At 37.8% G+C, this 20000-nt stretch overlaps 2 protein-coding genes across 8 annotated transcripts in view; both read right to left on the bottom strand.

Annotated features, from left to right (window-relative positions):
• LOC143026880 (uncharacterized) overlaps positions 1-20000 on the bottom strand; it is a 164500-nt gene that overhangs the window by 57646 nt on the left and 86854 nt on the right. The gene's annotated exons all lie outside the window — the stretch shown is intronic.
• The window catches only part of Galphao (G protein alpha o subunit), a 264299-nt gene that overhangs the window by 186430 nt on the left and 57869 nt on the right, over positions 1-20000 (bottom strand). For 3 of the 7 annotated variants that reach the window (XM_076187712.1, XM_076187700.1, XM_076187705.1), the window contains exon 2: positions 16935-17351. The exons of 2 other annotated variants lie outside the window; for them this stretch is intronic. In XM_076187712.1, the coding sequence (XP_076043827.1) occupies positions 16935-17052 (118 nt within the window). In that variant the 5' untranslated portion in view covers positions 17053-17351. Of the gene's footprint in view, positions 1-3799; positions 4141-16934; positions 17352-20000 lie in introns of those variants that run through there. 2 more of the 7 variants (XM_076187686.1, XM_076187694.1) reach the window with 1 other exon arrangement.

Raw genomic sequence — 20000 nt, 5'->3', positions numbered from 1 at the left:
GACACGACACAGCTATAACCATCGCTTCTATCGTTGGAACGGAGTGATATTCTCAGTTTAAAGTGATCGGGATTAAGTCAGGCGAAAGATAATTTAGTTTGATAACAGTTAAGCCAGGTCAAGTTATGTTTTTAAAAACGTGTCCAAGGTAAGGTTACGTTAGTAGTTGGGTTAACATTACTTAAACCCATACAACCCTAATTTCGCTCTGAGTTTAAACTCCAAATCTAGAAGTGTTTCTCTAATTTACAAGGCCAGGAGTTGTTCAATATCAGCAGAGTCTCTCACTAGATAAATGTCAGAATCGAACTTGGGTCCGCTTTCAATAAAGCACGGGCGTAATAGGAAATAAGAGGAAGAGGAAAAGGAAGAAGAATAAGAAAATATGAAGAAGAAGGAGGAGGAGGAGGAAGAGGAGGAAGAGGAGGAGGAGGAGGAGGAGGAGGAGGAGGAGGAGGAGGAGAAGGAGGAAGAGGAGGAGGGAGGAGGAGAAGGCGAAGACAAAGACGAAGAAAAAGAAGGCGAAGAAGAAGAAGGCGTAAAGGAAGACGACGATGACGACGAAGATTACAAGAGGAAGAAGACACTGAGCGAGGGAGGTCAGCAGTTGCTCCCTCCCCCTCCCCCCCCGGCCACAAACACGAGGAACCTCGTCGATGAATACATATACAATTTACATTGGGCGCCAGCGCTTCTTCCCATTATACATGCGAGCATCCCACATCGGGAGGGAGATGACTAATACGATACGTACGTGTGTGTGTGTGTGTGTGTGTGTGTGTGTGTGTGTGTGTGTGTGTAATACGTCAGAGAGAAATGTTGTAAAACAGAGGAGGATTCCGATCAATTTTCTTTACTTTTACACAGCTCTGCATCTACTTTCCTTCATGTATACGAGAGAGAGAGAGAGAGAGAGAGAGAGAGAGAGAGAGAGAGAGAGAGAGAGAGAGAGAGAGAGAGAGAGAGAGAGAGAGAGAGAGAGAGAGAGAGAGAGAGAGAGAGAGAAGAGAGAGAGAGAGAGAGGCAAGTTCCCACACCAAGACGTTGTCATAGTCTTTCCCCTTGACAACCACTCAATCCAGGTGCCTTTCCAGCTTCAGTTCTTCCAGTGTCATTTGTTCCTCATCATTCTCTTCAGCCATCACAGCCATTCTCCTAGCAACCACCCCTACATCCCATCGCCACAGCCAAAACCTCCCTGACCTCTTCTACATCCATCAACTTGGGAAACTGATATGTTATAACACATTTATAAATGTACACTTTAAACCCACTATCGGAGAAATAATATCAGAAGTACAGGACTAAAGATAGTAGTCGAAATATACAGCTTTCCTGTACTTCTGGTATAATTTCTCCGGTAGTGGGGTTAAAGTGTACATTCAGCAATTTGAAATAGTTGGCTCATCTACTGCATCTCCTACAGCTTCCTCTTTTATTAATCTGTCCATCTGCTCTCTTTACTCTCTCCTCTCTACCATCCCCCGACTCTCCTCTTTTCACTCTTTCCAAAACACGTTCTTTGTATTTTCAAAATTCTCAAACCCCTAACCCACTCCACATCCCCTCTTCTCTTCGTCTCCCCTACCCTGTTCTTCATTTCCAGCCTCCTTTTTCTCTCATATTTCTTCATCTATTCTTTGCATTTATTCTTCACGTGTACATACACGAATCTACCATATACTACCCTTAGTTCATCTCCTATTCTCCTTTTCCTAAACACCATTTCATCCTACTTAAATATTTCCCTCTTCAAACACATCGACTCATTTTCCACTAACCCCTCACTCTCTCACTGCAGTTCATACATCTCCGTTTCATTTTGTATCCATACTCTTCTCATCTAACTCAGGCTCAGCATTCATCTCTTCTTATTTCTCCACCTTATACATAAATTCATTCTGCACACACACACACACACACACACACACACACGCACACACACACACACCCTTACCTCTCTTTCATGACATTCCGTACATCTCCGTTTCTCTTGGCATATGACCTCTTCCCTTTCTGATCCAGCTCACCTTCTGCACACCTCTTCTCCACTTATTTCTCCACTTTATACATCCACTCTCAATCTCCTTCTACAGACCCTCCACCGCTCGAATCCCGCAACACATTCCCGTCTGGAACTCTATCCCTCGCCTCTTGGACTCCACTACATAATCCATTAATAACTTCTCGAATGTCCTCTCGCCAATAACCTTGGTCCACGTATACTTATGTACATCCTTCTTCTTAGATCCTAATATTCATTATCGTCAGTTCTCTTTAAGTACATGTCTCCATATTCTCTCTACTTTCCTTACCCTTTCCTAATATTTACCTACTTCCCCACCCACTGGCTCGTCTACTAAAGCATTTTGAAACCCCAAAATCACATTCCTTCCATAACTGTACACTCTTTTAATAAATAAATAAAAAATCTTCCTTAACTACCTATGCTATATGCACATAAACCTCCTAATCTATTTCATTTTTTCTCCAATTAATCCTTAATCAAACTTCCTTCCATTTAACCACACGCGCACACACACCCACACACACACACACACACACACACACACACACACACACACACACACACACCATTCACCACACCCTACCTACCACACTCCCAAACACAAACACACTTTCCCGTTCAGTTTAGTCTCACTCTTTACTAACATATCCATCTTTCACGTTCTACAGATCTCCTTGTTCTTGCTCGTTTCAAATCCACACATATTCAAAGGACGAATTAGTAGGATTCTGAATGCAGTTCTCCTCCCGGACTCTTCGAAACTCCACTTGAGAAACTTCCGGAGAAGGGGAATTTCCAGTCCCCTCACTCTGTTGTTCCATTTACTCGCCTTCTACAAACATGGGAACACGGGGGCGGTATTCTTACCCACTACCATAGGAAAATAAAGGCGTGGAAAACATTCAAAGACAGGAGAAAGGCGGGACGCCTAAATGTCTATGCTATGTGATTCTGATCTGTAGGGGTGTCTCTAAAAGGCTCAAAAACTAATGACTAATTCTAACTGTAGAGTTCATATGTAGCTGTTTGGAACCCTAAAAGCATTTTTCACAAACACACCCACAACTGATATTCACAGCCATTGCATTCTATTGACTACTCTCATTTAGATGTGGGGAAGTTTCATGTGCACGCACACACACACATGCACGCACGCACACGCACACACATGCACGCACGCACACGCACACACATGCACGCACGCACACGCACACACATGCACGCACGCACACGCACACACATGCACGCACGCACACGCACACACATGCACGCACGCACACACACACACACACATAGCTCCCCTTCCCGTAAAATACAACTAGGTGCACACACACACACACACACACACACACACACACACACACACAGCTCTGAGCTCTCTTCCAGGAGGGAAATAGCTGTCGATCACGAGTCCAACCCGTGATCCAAAGACCAAGTGAATACACACACACATACACACACACACACACACACACACACACACACACACACACACACACACACACACACACACACACATACACACAGACCCGACTGATGGTCGAAGCAGAGGGGGCACGGGCAACGCGCCCCACGGGCAAAGTTTATCGTCGGCGCCCGGGGCAGTGGCCGGGCGCTGCCCCACGACCCTGTATCGCTACCCCAGCAGCCCGTCTGGGCGTGGCGGGCGGGTAGACGATAGTACAGGCATCGTGTGTGGAGTGCACGCAGAAGGTGTAGTCGAAGTTTGAGGTTACCCCTGCTGAAGATTATTTTTATTTTTTCACTTACCAAGTAGCAGCAGCTTGATGTCCTTAGCTGCCTGTAGGCCATCTTCCTTCAAATCCCTTTCGATTTTCTTGCTCCTCGCCTGAGCGGCCCTCTCCTCTGCAGACATAGCACAACCCATGGTTGTCTGATCCAAAACACAAACGGCCAAGGCTTGCTATGAACGACCCAATCACCGATCGCGACAGGTGAGGCACCCACCGACCGCCACCATATACCACAGTGGCGCCGCCACAATCCTACCACACTTCACCACACTCACACGAAACACTCAGTAACCAAATTCCGGGATCTTCGAGCGTAACTACACGGCCACGACCTGTCCACCAACTGCACGGTTCCAGTTGCTGTCGGCCTGTCTCCTGCTTCGAGACACCGCCACACCCGCCTGCCACATGCACGATAACACCTTACGTCGAAATGACTCTTACATCTCTCTCTCGCTGACAACTCAATTCACTGCATGTTTTTACACAAAAATTAGTAAATTCTGATTTCCGTTATCATGTAAAATGGGCGTGATAATGATTATTTGTTATTAAAATAATAAATAATAAACTATCGTACCGATGGGAGCGTGGGCGCCTTATGCTCAGTTGACGCACGCGTACTATCCCGAGGAGAGTTACCAGGAACCTTCTTGTTTAACACAATCTGTAAACATGCCATTTTTTACTGAAAGGCATACGCTCACGAACTACGTTCTCTACTCACGATCGTGTGCATGTTGTAGAGCTACACAAAGGAAAATAGATAACACTAGCCTGTTGCTCTAGAACCTATATGTCCTAGCCAGTCTGAATATAACGATGCCAGATGCCCGATAACAACCCGCTTTTGGTAAACAGAACAGTGTGACGATTAATCAATTACATATTCTAATGTAGCTTGGCGACACTAACTCGGAATATGGACATGCTCTGGAAAGCAATGTTTTCTCAGGATATATAAGAAAAAATCATGTTGTATTGCCCATTCAAATTTCTCATGCCATCTCCTAGAGATATTTTTTTTTCGGCGCCAGCAAGACTTTTGAAGACTTGAAAAAAATGTTAGGATGATAATTGGTAACAAAAAACAAACGCAGGTGCAAATGAAAATCAGCACATCTCACCATCCATTTACATCACAACTACACTTAACAACTGAACACCTAACATGACGAGTGTACGAAATAATAAATAAATATAATATGTACTATCTGACAACAACAAAATACTGCAGTTGCTACCGGCATCACAGACCCACAGAATCACAACATCGAAAAAAATATATTTATAAATAGTCTATATATTTTTTCCAGACTTACATCTTCTTACACTATGCTTATTTTGAATTTAGATGTTTAGTTAGGTGATAAATTCTTAGAATACCAATTAAGGGTAGAAGATGAATTTGAGATGTCCATCTCAGCATCGGTGATGCCAATAATGCGATCTAGCGTCGTCTGGTTTGCAGGCTGTCAGCTAGCATGCGCGTGCGCGTACACACGCACACACGCACACACACACACACACACACACACACATTAATAGAGTGAAGACAGGTGATATGATAATGATGTTTAGATCATATTTTGATTTAGATCAAACGTAGAGTGAATTTGCTGGTACGAAATGGAATATCAACAAGAGGAGAGTAACGAAACGATAAAAAAAAAACAAGATTGCTCCAAATATGTCAGATTGACGAGTGGATTTCTGGGAAGTAAGATGGTAACATAGCGTAGGCTAACAACATCAATGAATTTAAGACAAAGTTTGCTGAGATGGGACCCTCTTAGCATAGCTTCGTGTAATACAAATACGCTAATAAAATCGGATAGATATGCAGATGTGTTATGTACCTTCGACCATGACGAAGCCGGACGAATAAAAAAAAATAATAAAGAAAATAAACAATAAGTAAAATAAAAGAATAAAAAAGTAGATAAGCAAATAAATAAAATAAGACCAATAAATGGAAAATAATAATAGTTCACTCTTCGTCACTGTTTATATACGATTTACCGTTCGGGCCAGGAAATTTGTTCAGTCTTTTTCTCCATTGCCTTTTGAGCGGGAGATAAAGGAAAAGTATCTTTATTCCGCTCATCATTCTGGCTGCTGCCAGGTGATTTTATTCAGCAACGAGTCGCAAAAAATCTTACCAAATGTAAGATACATGTAATACGTTAACCTCTTAAACCATATGAAAATATAAATATGTGTGTGTGCGTGTATATATATATATATATATATATATTATATATATATACATATATATATTTATATATAATATATATATGTATATACATATATATATAAATACAATATATATATATATATACATTATATATGCTTTCCTCATTCGTGCGTGTGTATACATATGTATATACATACGTTTATGTATGGATATATGGATGATAGGAGGCGTAGAGAAAGTTTCGTCTTGTTGGTTTCTTCAGAGAAGACCCATACAATCCCATCCACACACAACACACACACACACACACACACACACACACACACACACACACACACACACACACACACACACACACACACACACACACACACACACACACACACACACACACACACCACCTTATCGGTGAGATACAATCTCCCAAGGATGGAAGCGCTGGTTATCGGCAATGAGATTCTTTGATGAACAATGTTACAATGACGAAAAAGCCAGACAAGTTTATTCGTCTCGGGTCCAGTAGTAGCTGGAGGAGTGCGGTGGGGAAGAGGGAGGGTGAGGAGGGGGAGAGGGGTGAAGAGGAGGGGTGGGAGGGGGAGGGGGGAGTCAAGTTGGAGAGAGTTGAAGCGAATTGACAATTTGGTCCGAGAATTGGACGATGGACCAAAGTTTGGTCCGAGATGGCTTGGCCGACTTTGGGGACCCTCCAAGTGGGAGGGCGGGAGGGAGGGAGGGACGGGGGAGAAGTCTGGGTGCTGGGGGAGGAGGGGGAGTAATTGCTGGGGTTGACTGGGGTGAGGTATGAGTGAAGTATGGGAGATAGAGAGGGAGATAGAAAGAGAGTTGCAGTGTGTTTATATGATACGCATATCTGCTCCCCCATCCCATTATAACAGCGTGTGTGTGTGTGTGTGTGTGTGTGTGTGTGTGTGTGTGTGTGTGTGTGTGTGTGTGTGTGTGTTGTCTACTTCTATTTTCATTCTTATCTATCCTACTTGTAAGGGGGAAAAAGCTTTTGGTATATGTGTGTATGTATGTATGCCTGCATGCATGTATGTATATACAGTATTTATGTACGCATGTATGTACATATGCTTTCCTCCTGTAAGACCAAATTCACACAAGTACTGAATATATCTAAACACACACACACGCACATGAAAACACACACACACGCACATGAAAACACACACACACACACACACACACACACACACACACACACACACGCACATATATATATATATATATATATATATATATATATACATATGTGCACATAAACACGTATATAGATACGGCATATCTATCTGGCGTTGACAGACTGACATAAGAACATTAGAAGTTGAAAAGATCAACTATGTTCTTTTTCAGAGGAACAGATAAGGACCCCAGGAGGACTGATAAGGAGCTGCAACGCCAGATAAGACACAGATGGGGAAAGTACGCTTGGTAGGGCTCGATTCCCAAAGGATCTTGTGTGTGTGTGTGTGTGTGTGTGTGTGTGTGTGTGTGTGTGTGTGTGTGTGTGTGTGTGTGTGTGTGTGTGTGATTCACCATGGTCTTGGACCACGTGTTGGACTCGTGATCAACAGCTATTACCCTCCCGGAAGAGAGCTCAGAGCTTATATAAGACCGATCTATGGGTAATGCTGTGACCTTACACGCACATACACACGCCCAACTCCCCGCCCACGAGAGTTGGAGTAACGACTCGCAGTGCAGCGATACTGGAATTATTTCAGCCCTGGTCGGGATTCCAATTCCAACCAGGACGGCTGTAGTGGCTTATTAATAAAAACAATAATGAAGAAGGAAAAAATTGCAGAAATACAAAGATTTAGATGGGAAATACGTAATGTACCGTAATGTTTCCCCCTTCCTTTCCTTGTAAATTTAGATGCTTGCGTGTTTGTTTGTTTAAACTTTTAATCTGCATGTTTTGTTTTTATTGACATTTATTCCTCTCACAATAAAAATCCGTCAATGTTCATATTTTTTAGATCATTGTTGTAAATATTATCTGTTACATGTACTCCATGTAAAAAACAAAACACACTATTTACTTTTTTCATTTAATCAGTTTCATTTATTCAGTTACATTATTCATAAATTTATTCATCTATTGATTTCTTTATCAATCACTGTCTACACGGAGCGAGAGATAATTTCCATAATTTTTAGATCTTTGTCGTATTGTTTTGTCCATTATTTCTACGCATTAGGTCAATTTTTTTTATCAACCTTTCATTTTATCTGATCACTCAAATTAACAATTTACTTTATATATTGATTTACTCATACAATTATTTATCAGTCAGTTTCTACAGCGAGAGGGACTCAAGAGGGATGTCTCTGGGCTAGAGCGTTTCGTCAACAAGGACAGTTTGCTCACGGAAGCGTCGTCGACATCTTCAAGTGGCGCGTTCGAGAATTGACCCAAATCTCTCAGAAATTGATTTGTCCTCGCTCTCTCCCTAGGTTCTTTTCCCTGGCGAGAGGTAAGATAAAGTCAGATAAAATGATACTGAGTTGATTGAAATTAAACTAACGTAGGAAAACGTTGATTAAATAGAAAATATATAAGATAATTAGCGTTAGGGTCGAAATATTAAAATGAATCAACAAATAAATAAACATATAAATGAACAGGTAATAAACAAATAGATAAAAATTAGATAAAATAACACAGACACACGACAGTGCTGTGTTATTTCCCAAAGGGTTTTTAGTGTGACATACATGGACACATTGCTCTAGAGTAGGAGGAAGACATGGCAGAAAGGAATAGGGAAGCAAAACAACGACTTAAAGTTTGAATTATTTCGTACAAATAAGATATGAAAAATATACAAACAGTTGTCCACAAAATTGAATAGATTATAAATAAGATAGAATATTAATAATAATGAAAAGAGAGACAAACAGAAACTGAGCAATGGATAAAGATGTAAAAGGAGAAAATGGGATATAAGAGAGACTTGGAAAGAAAATAGAAAAAAGCTAAATAAATACTAAAACATAATCAATACTTTAAAAAGATAAGAAATAGAGGCGTCAAGAGTATTATTATTTAGTCGGAATCATAGAAAATGGTAAAGGAGAAATTTAAGAAATGCGGTTTCTCTATAGCCCCTTCGATATTGACTGTATAAAACTATATATATATATATATATATATATATATATGTATATATATATGTATATATATATATATATATATACACAGTATATATATATGTGTATGTGTATATATATATATATATATATATATATATATATATATATATATACAGATAAATAGATAGGAGAAAAGAAAGCACACACTGACGCAGTCATTTAGCAACGCGCTCCATAAGGACACCCCATGAGCGAAAATGGAAACATTAAAACACTTGCATAGGCACATGCCACCCCTGTCTTGTGTCATTCACGACTGCTTGAGCTCAACAACAAGCTCGACGTCGGTCGCCATGAGACGCCAGTGACGTAATGTCGTCCGTCTGACTCGGCGACTACGTTTCCCGCATCAATTGATCGAATCTGAGAATATAATCTACTTTTTCTCTTTGTAAAACCGTCAACAACAGTAAAACTTATTTATCATTACATGAATAAATATTTGTATATATAAATCCATATTGTTTTGTCATATCTACAAATAATATTCAAATATAATTGATTATTTAGTCTCCCGCATCTTTTTACATCAATTGATCGAATTTGAGAACATTATCCATTAATTTGTTATAACCGTGAACAGTACAGTTGAATTATATATATATATATATATATATATATTATATATATATATATATATATATATATATATATATATATATATATATATATACGTCGATTAGTTTTATTACGATATCTACAAATTATATTCACCATTTACACTGTGTAACAATTATTCACAAAAGTTTTCTTTCTTTTAATTGTGTTATTTTCTCTAACGAAAAATTTGCGCTGGTTCCAAATATGTACTTACTTTTCTCCTACCATCAACCGTTTTAGTAATATAGAAAATTATACTAATATGAAGAAATGTATGGGGTACGGAAAACACACAATTGTCGCTTACAATTTTCCTTTTTTCAGGTTTTTACGATAGATATTGATGTTCTTGATTACAAGAGGATGCAGGAATCATTCCATTCTGTGTGTGGCTTCTGTGTTGGAATTAAACACTCATCACATAAAATTGTGAAAGTTGGTAAATACTGGATTGCTTATAGAGTTTGAATGACAATAAATAAAACAAACAAACAAACAAATAAATTATAATAATAGTAATAATAATAATAATAATAATAATAATAATAATAATAATAATAATAATAATAATAATAATAATAATAAATGTGTCCCTCATGTAATATGTGGAAGTTGTTGATCAAATTTAGAAAAAAAAAATCACGATGATTGCTACTATTGCATGATTTCGTATCAAAGTACAGAAAAGGGAAGAAAATTCCTTCTTATATCTCAGCATTTTATCCTTTATTGCATCTGTACCTTCCACGGTCATCAGAAAATGTAATTATTAAATTAAATTTGATCAAATTGTGAAATCTATTCTTTGTAATAATATCAATATCGAAATCTTCCAAACGTCTACGTTTTCTTGTAATGCGATTACACATAAGATTTACATATATGTTCCAGTTTATTTATTTATATATTTACTTATCTATTATTTTATTTTTATCTATTTATTTGTTTATCTATCTTATTTTCATTTATCTATTTATTTAGTTTTTATTTATTAAATCATTTTTATTTATTTATTCATTTATTTTTATTTATCTATTTAATTTTTTATTTTTTATCTTTATGTATTTATTTATTTATTTATTTAATTTTAGGTCTCACGATGAGAGTGAGAAGGTTGTGACAATGAAGAATCGGATGAAAATTTCGAGTTAAAAACAGATAATTGAGTTTTTATATACAAATCAACGTCAGCTGGATGAGCTTATCTAAGACTTGGGCCTCACGAAGTCAGTAACTGAGCTTTTATCATCCAGACTGAACCAGACTGAAATCTGTTGGGGAGAAAGGACTTTGACATAAGTAACAGCGACATTAATCTGATCATTTTTATGACAGTCGCATGCAGGATTCGAACCCACTGCTTTCGGCCACCCGTAAGATTGATTTCACAGAGTGTAGCCGAGTGGGTAAAGACACTGTGAAGGTAATCTAACGGGTGGCCGAAAGCATTGAGTTCGAATCCTGCATGCGACTGTCATAAAAATGATCAGATTAATGGCTTATTAACAACTATTGGAATTGATCATAGCCCCGAACAATGGTGACATTTCTTAGTTCTACAAAAAAGCCTCAAAGCTGTTTTACTACATAATGGGAGCCAGTATCCATTCCCGCCCATAGCGCAGTCGGTACAGATGAAGGAAGAATGTGACAATGTAAAATGGCTTCTCGAGAAAGTAAACTATGATGAGTTAATGGGATGTTTGTGGTGATTTTATAATATGCTTGCCTTCTTACTTAGATTGCATAGTTGGTATACCAATTATTGATTTTATTTATTTATTTATTTATTTATTCATTTATTTGTTTATTGCCTATAGGGCAATCGGGCTGATAATGAAAGCTACCAAGAAATGGAATGGTCCCAGGATTTTTTTTTTTTTTTTTTTTTTTTTCTTAGACAGCCTCTTGTAGATCCTGCCAAAGTGTTGCTACCCCCAACTGTACATAAAACTTGGTTTGGTCAAACAGTTTGTGAAAACTTTAAATCAAGATGGAAAAGCATTTCAAGAGATTCGTCTACTCTTTCCAAAAACTAGCTATCAGAGGCCCAAGTTAAGAGTGGTATATTTATCGGTCTCCCAATTAAGGAAAATATTAAAGTCAATGTAACTTGAGAATGCGATGAGGGTTGTCGAAAGAGAGGATTTGTGTACGTCAGTTAATGAATTCCTTGGTAATAAAAAAAGAACCCAAAACTACAAGCAGCTCGTAGCAAAACTTTTGGAAAGTTATAAGAACTTAGGATGTAGAATGTCATTAAAGGTGAACTTTTTCGCAGTCATATTTGGATTTTTTCGTGAAAACTTGGGAGGAGTGAGTGAGGGGGGGGGCAAGGTGAGAGGTTCCATCAGGACATTACTGCAATGGAAGAAAGATACCAAGGAAGAGGGGACACGAAGACACACACACACACACACACACACACACACACACACACACACACACACACACACACACACACACACACACACACACACACGCATATATATGTGTATGTGTTATATATATATATATTATATATTATATATATACATATATATAGATATATATATATAAATATATATATAAAATATATATATATACATATATAATATATATGAATATATATATATATATATATATATATATATATATATATATACACACACACCAAGGACTTTTTCCCCTTACAATGGAGGTAGCTGAAGTCAGAAGGCATAATTCCACTCCCACTCATTTAGTCCCCACACACTCCTCTCCCGTTCACCATATATATATATATATATATATATATATATATATATATATATATATATATATATATATATATATATATATATATACATATATATATACATATATATATATATATATTTAAATATATATATTCATGTATATATATACATATATTTATATATATATATATATATATATATATATATATATATATATATATATATATATATGTACAGCACTGACTGGGTCCCAGTGAACAGATTTACATTTATCAACCACAATTCACTTTAAATCTAACCCATCAACACCAAGAACCTCAAGGAGGCATACATGCAGAAATTGAAACGTGGTACAACCAAGGATTCGAACTTCCGTTAGCACGGGACAAGTGATAGTGACTTAGCCGATATATATATATATATATATATATATATATATATATATATATATATATATATATATATATATGTATATATGTATATATATATATATATATATATATATATATATATATATATATATATATATATATATATATATACATATGTGCGTGTGTGTGTGCAGTGAGGTCCCACAGTGGACCTTGGCTGGTCCCCCCAGAGCATGAGCGAATTCAATCAAGGCGGCGACTCCTGGAAAGGTCAGCTGCCAAATGCAGCAGAATCTCATCGATCTCCTTGAGTGACACTTGAAATGCCACGTGGAAGATCACGTGCTATATATATACTCTCTCTCTCTCTCTCTCTCTCTCTCTCTCTCTCTCTCTCTCTAACTCTCTCTCTCTCCCCTCTCTCTCTCACACACAAAGTATATATATATATTTTTAATTATTTGTAATTAGAATAATATTTTCGTACTGATATTCTTGAAAAAATTGACATTTCTCTTTTAAGTTGTGTATATTATTCAATTCCATTAGACTTAGTCGGCCATATTGATTTGAAGCATTTGATAAATACAACACATTCTGAATACCACCACAAAATAAAGTTTACTTAGTTATTAAATGATCAATAATCATTACAAAAGAAAGTCTACTAATTACATTATATTCAAAAAGACAATAGTTAATTTGTATTCCAATATGGATATTAATGATGCAACAATCAATGTAAGTCAATTCAAGATCTGCAACGCCAACGGAGTGTGACCACGCCAAATTGCACATTATCTACAACTTTGCCCCCCGCCCAATGAAATAAATAAATAAACAAACAAATAAATGAGTAAATAAACAAAATAGAATAAATAAATAAAATAAATAAATAAATAAAAATAAAGATAAATAAATTTGTAAAAAAAAATAATAGTAAATAAATAAAAACAAAATAAAACAGAATAAAGAATAACATAGCAAATAAGATGAATAAATAGATCAGTTGTATATTGTATTTTAACGCTTAGATTTCTCATTTACCAGCGCTTCTGTCCATGTGGACAATGTCGCGCCGTTGCATCACCACATTTATATTTAAACCGTATTTGTCACAGTTACAAATAATGATGTCACTGTAATCATTTAAACAAATATAGTGATACTAAACACTATAAAATCATTATAGCCCCCCCCCCCACCCCACCCCCGCCAGCTTGGAATGGTAACAGGAAAGAACTCGGGCAAAAAATAGGATCTTTATTCTTTAATTAATAAGTTGATTAATACAAGTGATTGCTTCTTTATCTTTGTATTTTTCATTTATCTGTTTATTTATTCATTTACTTGAATAATTAATTATCTATGTATTTCTTTAACCATGCATTTTCTAAATTATTGATTTACTTTCTTAATTACTTATCTATCTATTCATTTACGTATATATATCTATCTATTTACTTATTGTTTTTTCATTCTTATTTTTCTATGTAACTGAGAGAGAGGGAGAGGGAGGGAGAGAGACAGACAGACAGAGAGAGAGAGAGAGAGAGAGAGAGAGAGAGAGAGAGAGAGAGAGAGAGAGAGAGAGAGAGAGAGAGAGAGAGAGAGAGAGAGAGAGAGACAGAGAGAGAGACAGACAGACAGAGAGGGGGGAGGGGAGAGAGAGGGGGAAAGGGAGAGGGAGAGAGAGAGAGAGAGAGAGAGAGAGAGAGAGAGAGAGAGAGAGAGAGAGAGAGAGAGAGAGAGAGAGAGAGAGAGAGAGAGAGAGAGAGAGAGAGAGAATATATATATATATATATATATATATATATATATATATATATATATAGAGAGAGAGAGAGAGAGAGAGAGAGAGAGAAGGTGAGGGAGTAAGGGGAGTTGGTAACCCACCAGAGGGTCGACCCTGGACCGAGGTCGCCGGCGCCCATTTGGTCCCCGTCGAGGGGATAACAATGACGTCACCAATAGTGACGTCACGAGAATAACGTTAGACGGTGACGTCATGGAGTGACATCACGGGGACTCCATGTAAAGTCTTGTGCGTTCATCATGGGGGCCGTAAGGAGGCTGGGTGACCATAGGACACCCAGCGAAGAGTCAACATGGACGCCATTTTGAAGCATTATTTTGCTCTATTCATTCATCTGTTTATCGAATTATTTACTTGTATATTAATTCATTCACTTAGTTCCTTATTCAATTCTTTATTAATTCATTTACTTATTCATGTAATTGTATCTCGTACACTTATTTATTTATTCATTTATTAATTTATTTTCCATTTATTTATCTATTTTCATTTGTTTGATTATTTGTCTATTTCCTTGACACTTATTTGTTTATTAATTCATTTCTATTTCATTTCATTTTTCTGGCTGCCGGTGTGTGTGAATCACCATAGCCTTGGATCATGTGTTGGACTCGTGATCGACAGCCATTACCCTCCCGGAAGAGAGTTCAGAGCTCATATATGACCGATCTATGGGTAATGCTGTGACTTTACACGCACACACAGCCCTACCTCCCCGGCCACGAGAGTTGGAGTAACGACCCGCAGCACATCGATATTTGAATTATTTCAGCCCTGGGCAGCATTCGAACCCGGACCGCCGTAGTGGCAGCCGGGTACTCTTACCACTGCGCCACGAGTGTGTGTGTGTGTGTGTGTGTGTGTGTGTGTGTGTGTGTGTGTGTGTGTGTGTGTGTGTGTGTGTGTGTGTGTGTGTGTGTGTGTGTGTGTGTGTGTGTGTGTGTGTGTGTGTAAAAAGGAGAGAAAAAAGGAGAAAAATTTCGCCTGTTTCTCAAGATCATCTTGAAAGTTGGGGAACCGCGCGCGCACACGTGACGTCACGACACAGGTGCAGTTCTCGGCCGGCACCTGCAGGACCACGCCACGGAGCAACCTCTTCCTCTTCCTCCTCTTCTTCTCCTCCTCCTCTTGCTCCTCCTCCTCTTTTTCTTCTCCTCCTCTTCCTCCTCCTCTTCCTCTTCCTTCTCATCTCCTTCTCCTCTTCCTCTTCCTCCTCTTCTTCTCTTCTTCCTCTTCTCCTCCTGTTCTTCCTCCTCTTTTTATTCTCCTCTTCCTCCTCTTCTTCTCCCGCTCTTCTTCCTCTTCTTCTCCTCCTCTTCCTTCTCATCATCTTTTCCTCCTCCTTTTCCTCCTCTTCTTCTTCTCCTCCTCCTCTTCCTCCTCTTCTTCTCCCCCTCTTCCTCTTCTTCTCCTCTTCTTCTTCTCCTCCTCCTCTTCCTCCTCTTCTTCTCCCCCTCTTCCTCTTCTTCTCCTCTTCCTTCTCATCATCTTCTCCTCTTCCTCCTCCTAATCTTCTCCTCCCCTTCATCATCCTCTTCTTCTCTTTTTCCTCTTTATTTTCAATTGCTCCTCCTCTTCCTCTTCCTCCTCCTCCTCCTCTTTCTTCTTGAGCGCCGGTCATCAGTGTTGCCATATGAGTGTTCTCGTCTTTTTCTCAGGATTTTTTTTATATATTTTAGGAAATTCCCCACTCCCTCCCCCCCCAAAAAAAAAAAAAATAAAAACAAATGAACTGATAAATAAACAAATAAATCAACAAATATATGAACAAATAATCAAATATATAAATAGATATATATAATTGAATAAATAATGAAATGGGTATGTACATAAACAAATAAACAATAACGTAGACAAATAAGTGAATAGACAAATAGATAAATGAATGAATAGATAAATAGATAAATAATAAACGAACAATAACATATGTAATTAGATAAGTACTTAAAAAAATAACAAATACATGGGTAAATTAAGAACCAATAAACAGATAAACAATTACAGAAAGCAATACATAAATAAGTAGATAAATACATAAACAAATAAATAAAACAAGATCCTACCCTTCCGTATATATGCAGCCAATACACACACACACACACACACACACACACACACACACACACACACACAAACACACACACACACACACACATTTTTATATATATATATATATATATATATATATATATATATATATGTATGTATGTATGCATGTATGCAAGTATGCATGTACTGTATATACACTTAAGACCAGCAGAAGGACTTACCGAGCAAGAGGAGCTTGACGTCCCTCTGCGCCCTCTGCTCCTCCTCCTTGAGCGCCCTCTCGATGCGCCGGTTGACCTCGCGCGCCGCCTTCTCCTCGACCGACAGCGTGCAACCCATGGCGGCGCCAGAGAGCGTTCACGAAGGGAACGCCCCTCGGAATCCACGGACACAGACACGCCCTCTGGACGACCTCCTTCGTCGTTAGGGAGGTCGGTGATTAATCTAGGTCTTCTTCTCTAGGAGGGCGAAGGTCCTCCTCGGTGTCTGAAGGAGACTGCGATCTCCAAGTGTCTCTTCAAGTGATTTATGTTCTTTTTTATTTCTTATGTTTTTTTGTTGTTGTTGTTATTTTTTATTTAGCAAATCATCACTGGTCATGTATTTTGATAACTTTCATTTTATTTTATTTTTTATTTCTTAAAAACATTCAGGGGGAAAATAAACGCTTGTTGTAATTACAAAGTTAATTTTCTACTAACTTATCGGCTAAATTTGGACAAAAATTACCGTTATATTGTAAAGATATAAATCATGTAAGCTTCATTACATAAATAAACTTTAATTTCGCCTCGATCTCAATTACTCCGTTATTTAATAACGCGTCGCCCCAATAACAACAACGCAATAGTTGCCAAGATATTAATCCTCCCGTTTTTATATTATTATTTATTTTCCTTTCCAGTAATTGCCGTGGGAAATCCGTTCTCGATGAGTTGCCAAATGCTTCCGTAAATTTTTCGACTTCAATGGCGACGTCATTAAATTATCTATTCATTTATTTTACTTCTATCATTATCATTTTACATTTCTAATCCAGGTCTCTTTTCGTATTTTCCTTTTACCCGAATCCATTCCCCTATAGTTTGTTTATTTCACTAAGTTCGTTTAAAAAAAAATATATATATATTCGTGTTTTTTGATGTGGCAACGAGCGCACTCTCCCTTCTCACCCTCCCCACCCGTACCCTCTGAGTCGTCCAACACAAGCTAATACGGAGTTTGAAGTCTGTTTTTGTACTACAAATTAAAAGAAATTGTTTACCTCATTTCTATCGCTTTTATTCATAGCCTACACTGAGCCTTTTCAAAAAACTATTCAGCTGAAAACAAACTAAAAAAGTACTTTGAGTTTTTGACCCAAAATAAGAGTAGAGCTTAATTGAAAAGGATGAAAAGCTAAGAAGAGGCGCGTTCTCATCTATGTAAAGACATCTTTGAGTGGTCTATGTGAAGACATCTCAAGAGAAAGTCAAAGTTCTTACAATTTTAATTTGGGAAAAATATAAAATCTTATCTTGAATGGTGAGGGTATTTCATCAAAAATTGAAATTAATTTGGATTAAAATATTAACGGTGTGTCGTATATACAGTGTGTCTTATATATATATATATATATATATATAAATATATATATATATATATATATATATATTTAATATGCTTTCATATTGCATATATACTGATTTAATTGTCTATCTATCTATTTGTTTATAGTTTTATGGATTGATCAACTAATAAATAATTGAATAATTTATCTTCTTATTTGTCTAGTTGTCTTTCTATTTCTCTATCTAATTATTAATATTTTCATGCATTCATTATTTATTTATTGTTTATTTATCTAATTGTTTATTAATCTATGTATTTGTTTATATATACTTATGTTTTTAGCTCCATATTCATCACAGAAGACGTGGGGCCAAGGTAACAAAGACTAATGGTATATCTATATATTATATATATATATATATATATATATATATATATATATATATATATATATATATATATATAGACTAAAGGCCCACTGTTGATTGGATTAGGAAAAGAAAGGAAATTACGATTTCCATATATTTCGATCACTGGCTGTGATCCTCTTCAGCGGAATACAATGTCTAATCAACAGTGGGTGTTTAGTGTATTTATACAAATGTGTTACGACATTACTTGGCAGTGATATACAAATATATACATATATATACATATATATATATATATATATATATATATATATATATACATATACATATATATAATTAGATGACAACCCCCCACCCCCTCAATGGTGGGTCTATATGTAGAGAGTGCCACAGAAGAGTGCCACGTTGCTCCTTCATGGCACTAAGTGGTGTGGCACGGGTGCCAAGCCTCGGAGGGGGAGGGGGGGAGTGTTGAGTGTATGTGTGGGGGGAGTGGGGGGGAGTGGCATTATTGGCCTCTGTTTACATGTGGCCCACCAGCCTCTCAGCAACGTCACTCACAGGGTTGTATACAGTAACCTCTGGAGGAGGAGGATGAAGAGGAGGAGGAGGAAAGAGGAAGAGGGAGGAGGGAGGAGGATAAGAGGGAGGAGGTAGGAGGAAGAGGATGAGGATGAGGAGGGAGGAGGAGGGAGGAGGAAGAGAAGGAGGAGGTAGGAGGAAGAGGAGGAGGGAGGAGGATAAGAGGGAGGAGGGAGAGGGAGGAGGTAGGAGGAACAGGAAGAGGAAGAGGAGGAGGAAGTGGGAGGAGGGAGGAGGAAGAGGGAAGAGGGAGGAGAAAGAGGGAGGAGGGAGGAGAGAGGGAGAGGAGGAGAAAGGAGGAAGAAGGAAGAGGAAGAGGAAGGGGATTAAGAGGAGGAAGAGGAAGAGAAAGAGGAAGAGGAAGATAATATGAATGAATAGGATACTCGTATTGTCAATGGATGTGGCTCAAAGGGACGTTCGTCGCATCCGCTACGTGGAGTATTTTGAGTGGAGGAAGAGGAGGAGGAGGAATAGGAGGAGGAGGAGGAGGAGGAGGTGGGAGAGGGCATGTGGTCACGAGTGGTCCCTTCCGGAAACAAGATTTGCTCTCCCCCCACATTCTCCCCCCTTCTCCCCCTTCTCCCCCTCCCCCTCCCTCCCTCCCGACCCCTCCCGTGCAAAATTATTTGCCAACAATTCCTTGCATATTCAGGCTAAAGGAATTTGTGCATTTAATGATCAAATAAGATAATTTTTACCATAATTCTATCTTGATTATATATTTGATCTATTTGTCTATTGTTTCATCTGTCTGTTTATATTCATTTAATTATCTATTTA

This window comes from Oratosquilla oratoria, chromosome 1 (assembly GCF_046742065.1).
Source record: "Oratosquilla oratoria isolate Oo_2021 chromosome 1, ASM4674206v1, whole genome shotgun sequence".
NCBI lineage: Eukaryota > Metazoa > Arthropoda > Malacostraca > Stomatopoda > Squillidae > Oratosquilla > Oratosquilla oratoria.
Note: the sequence above shows the minus strand (reverse complement) of the source record. Positions and strands in the feature narration are given on the sequence as shown.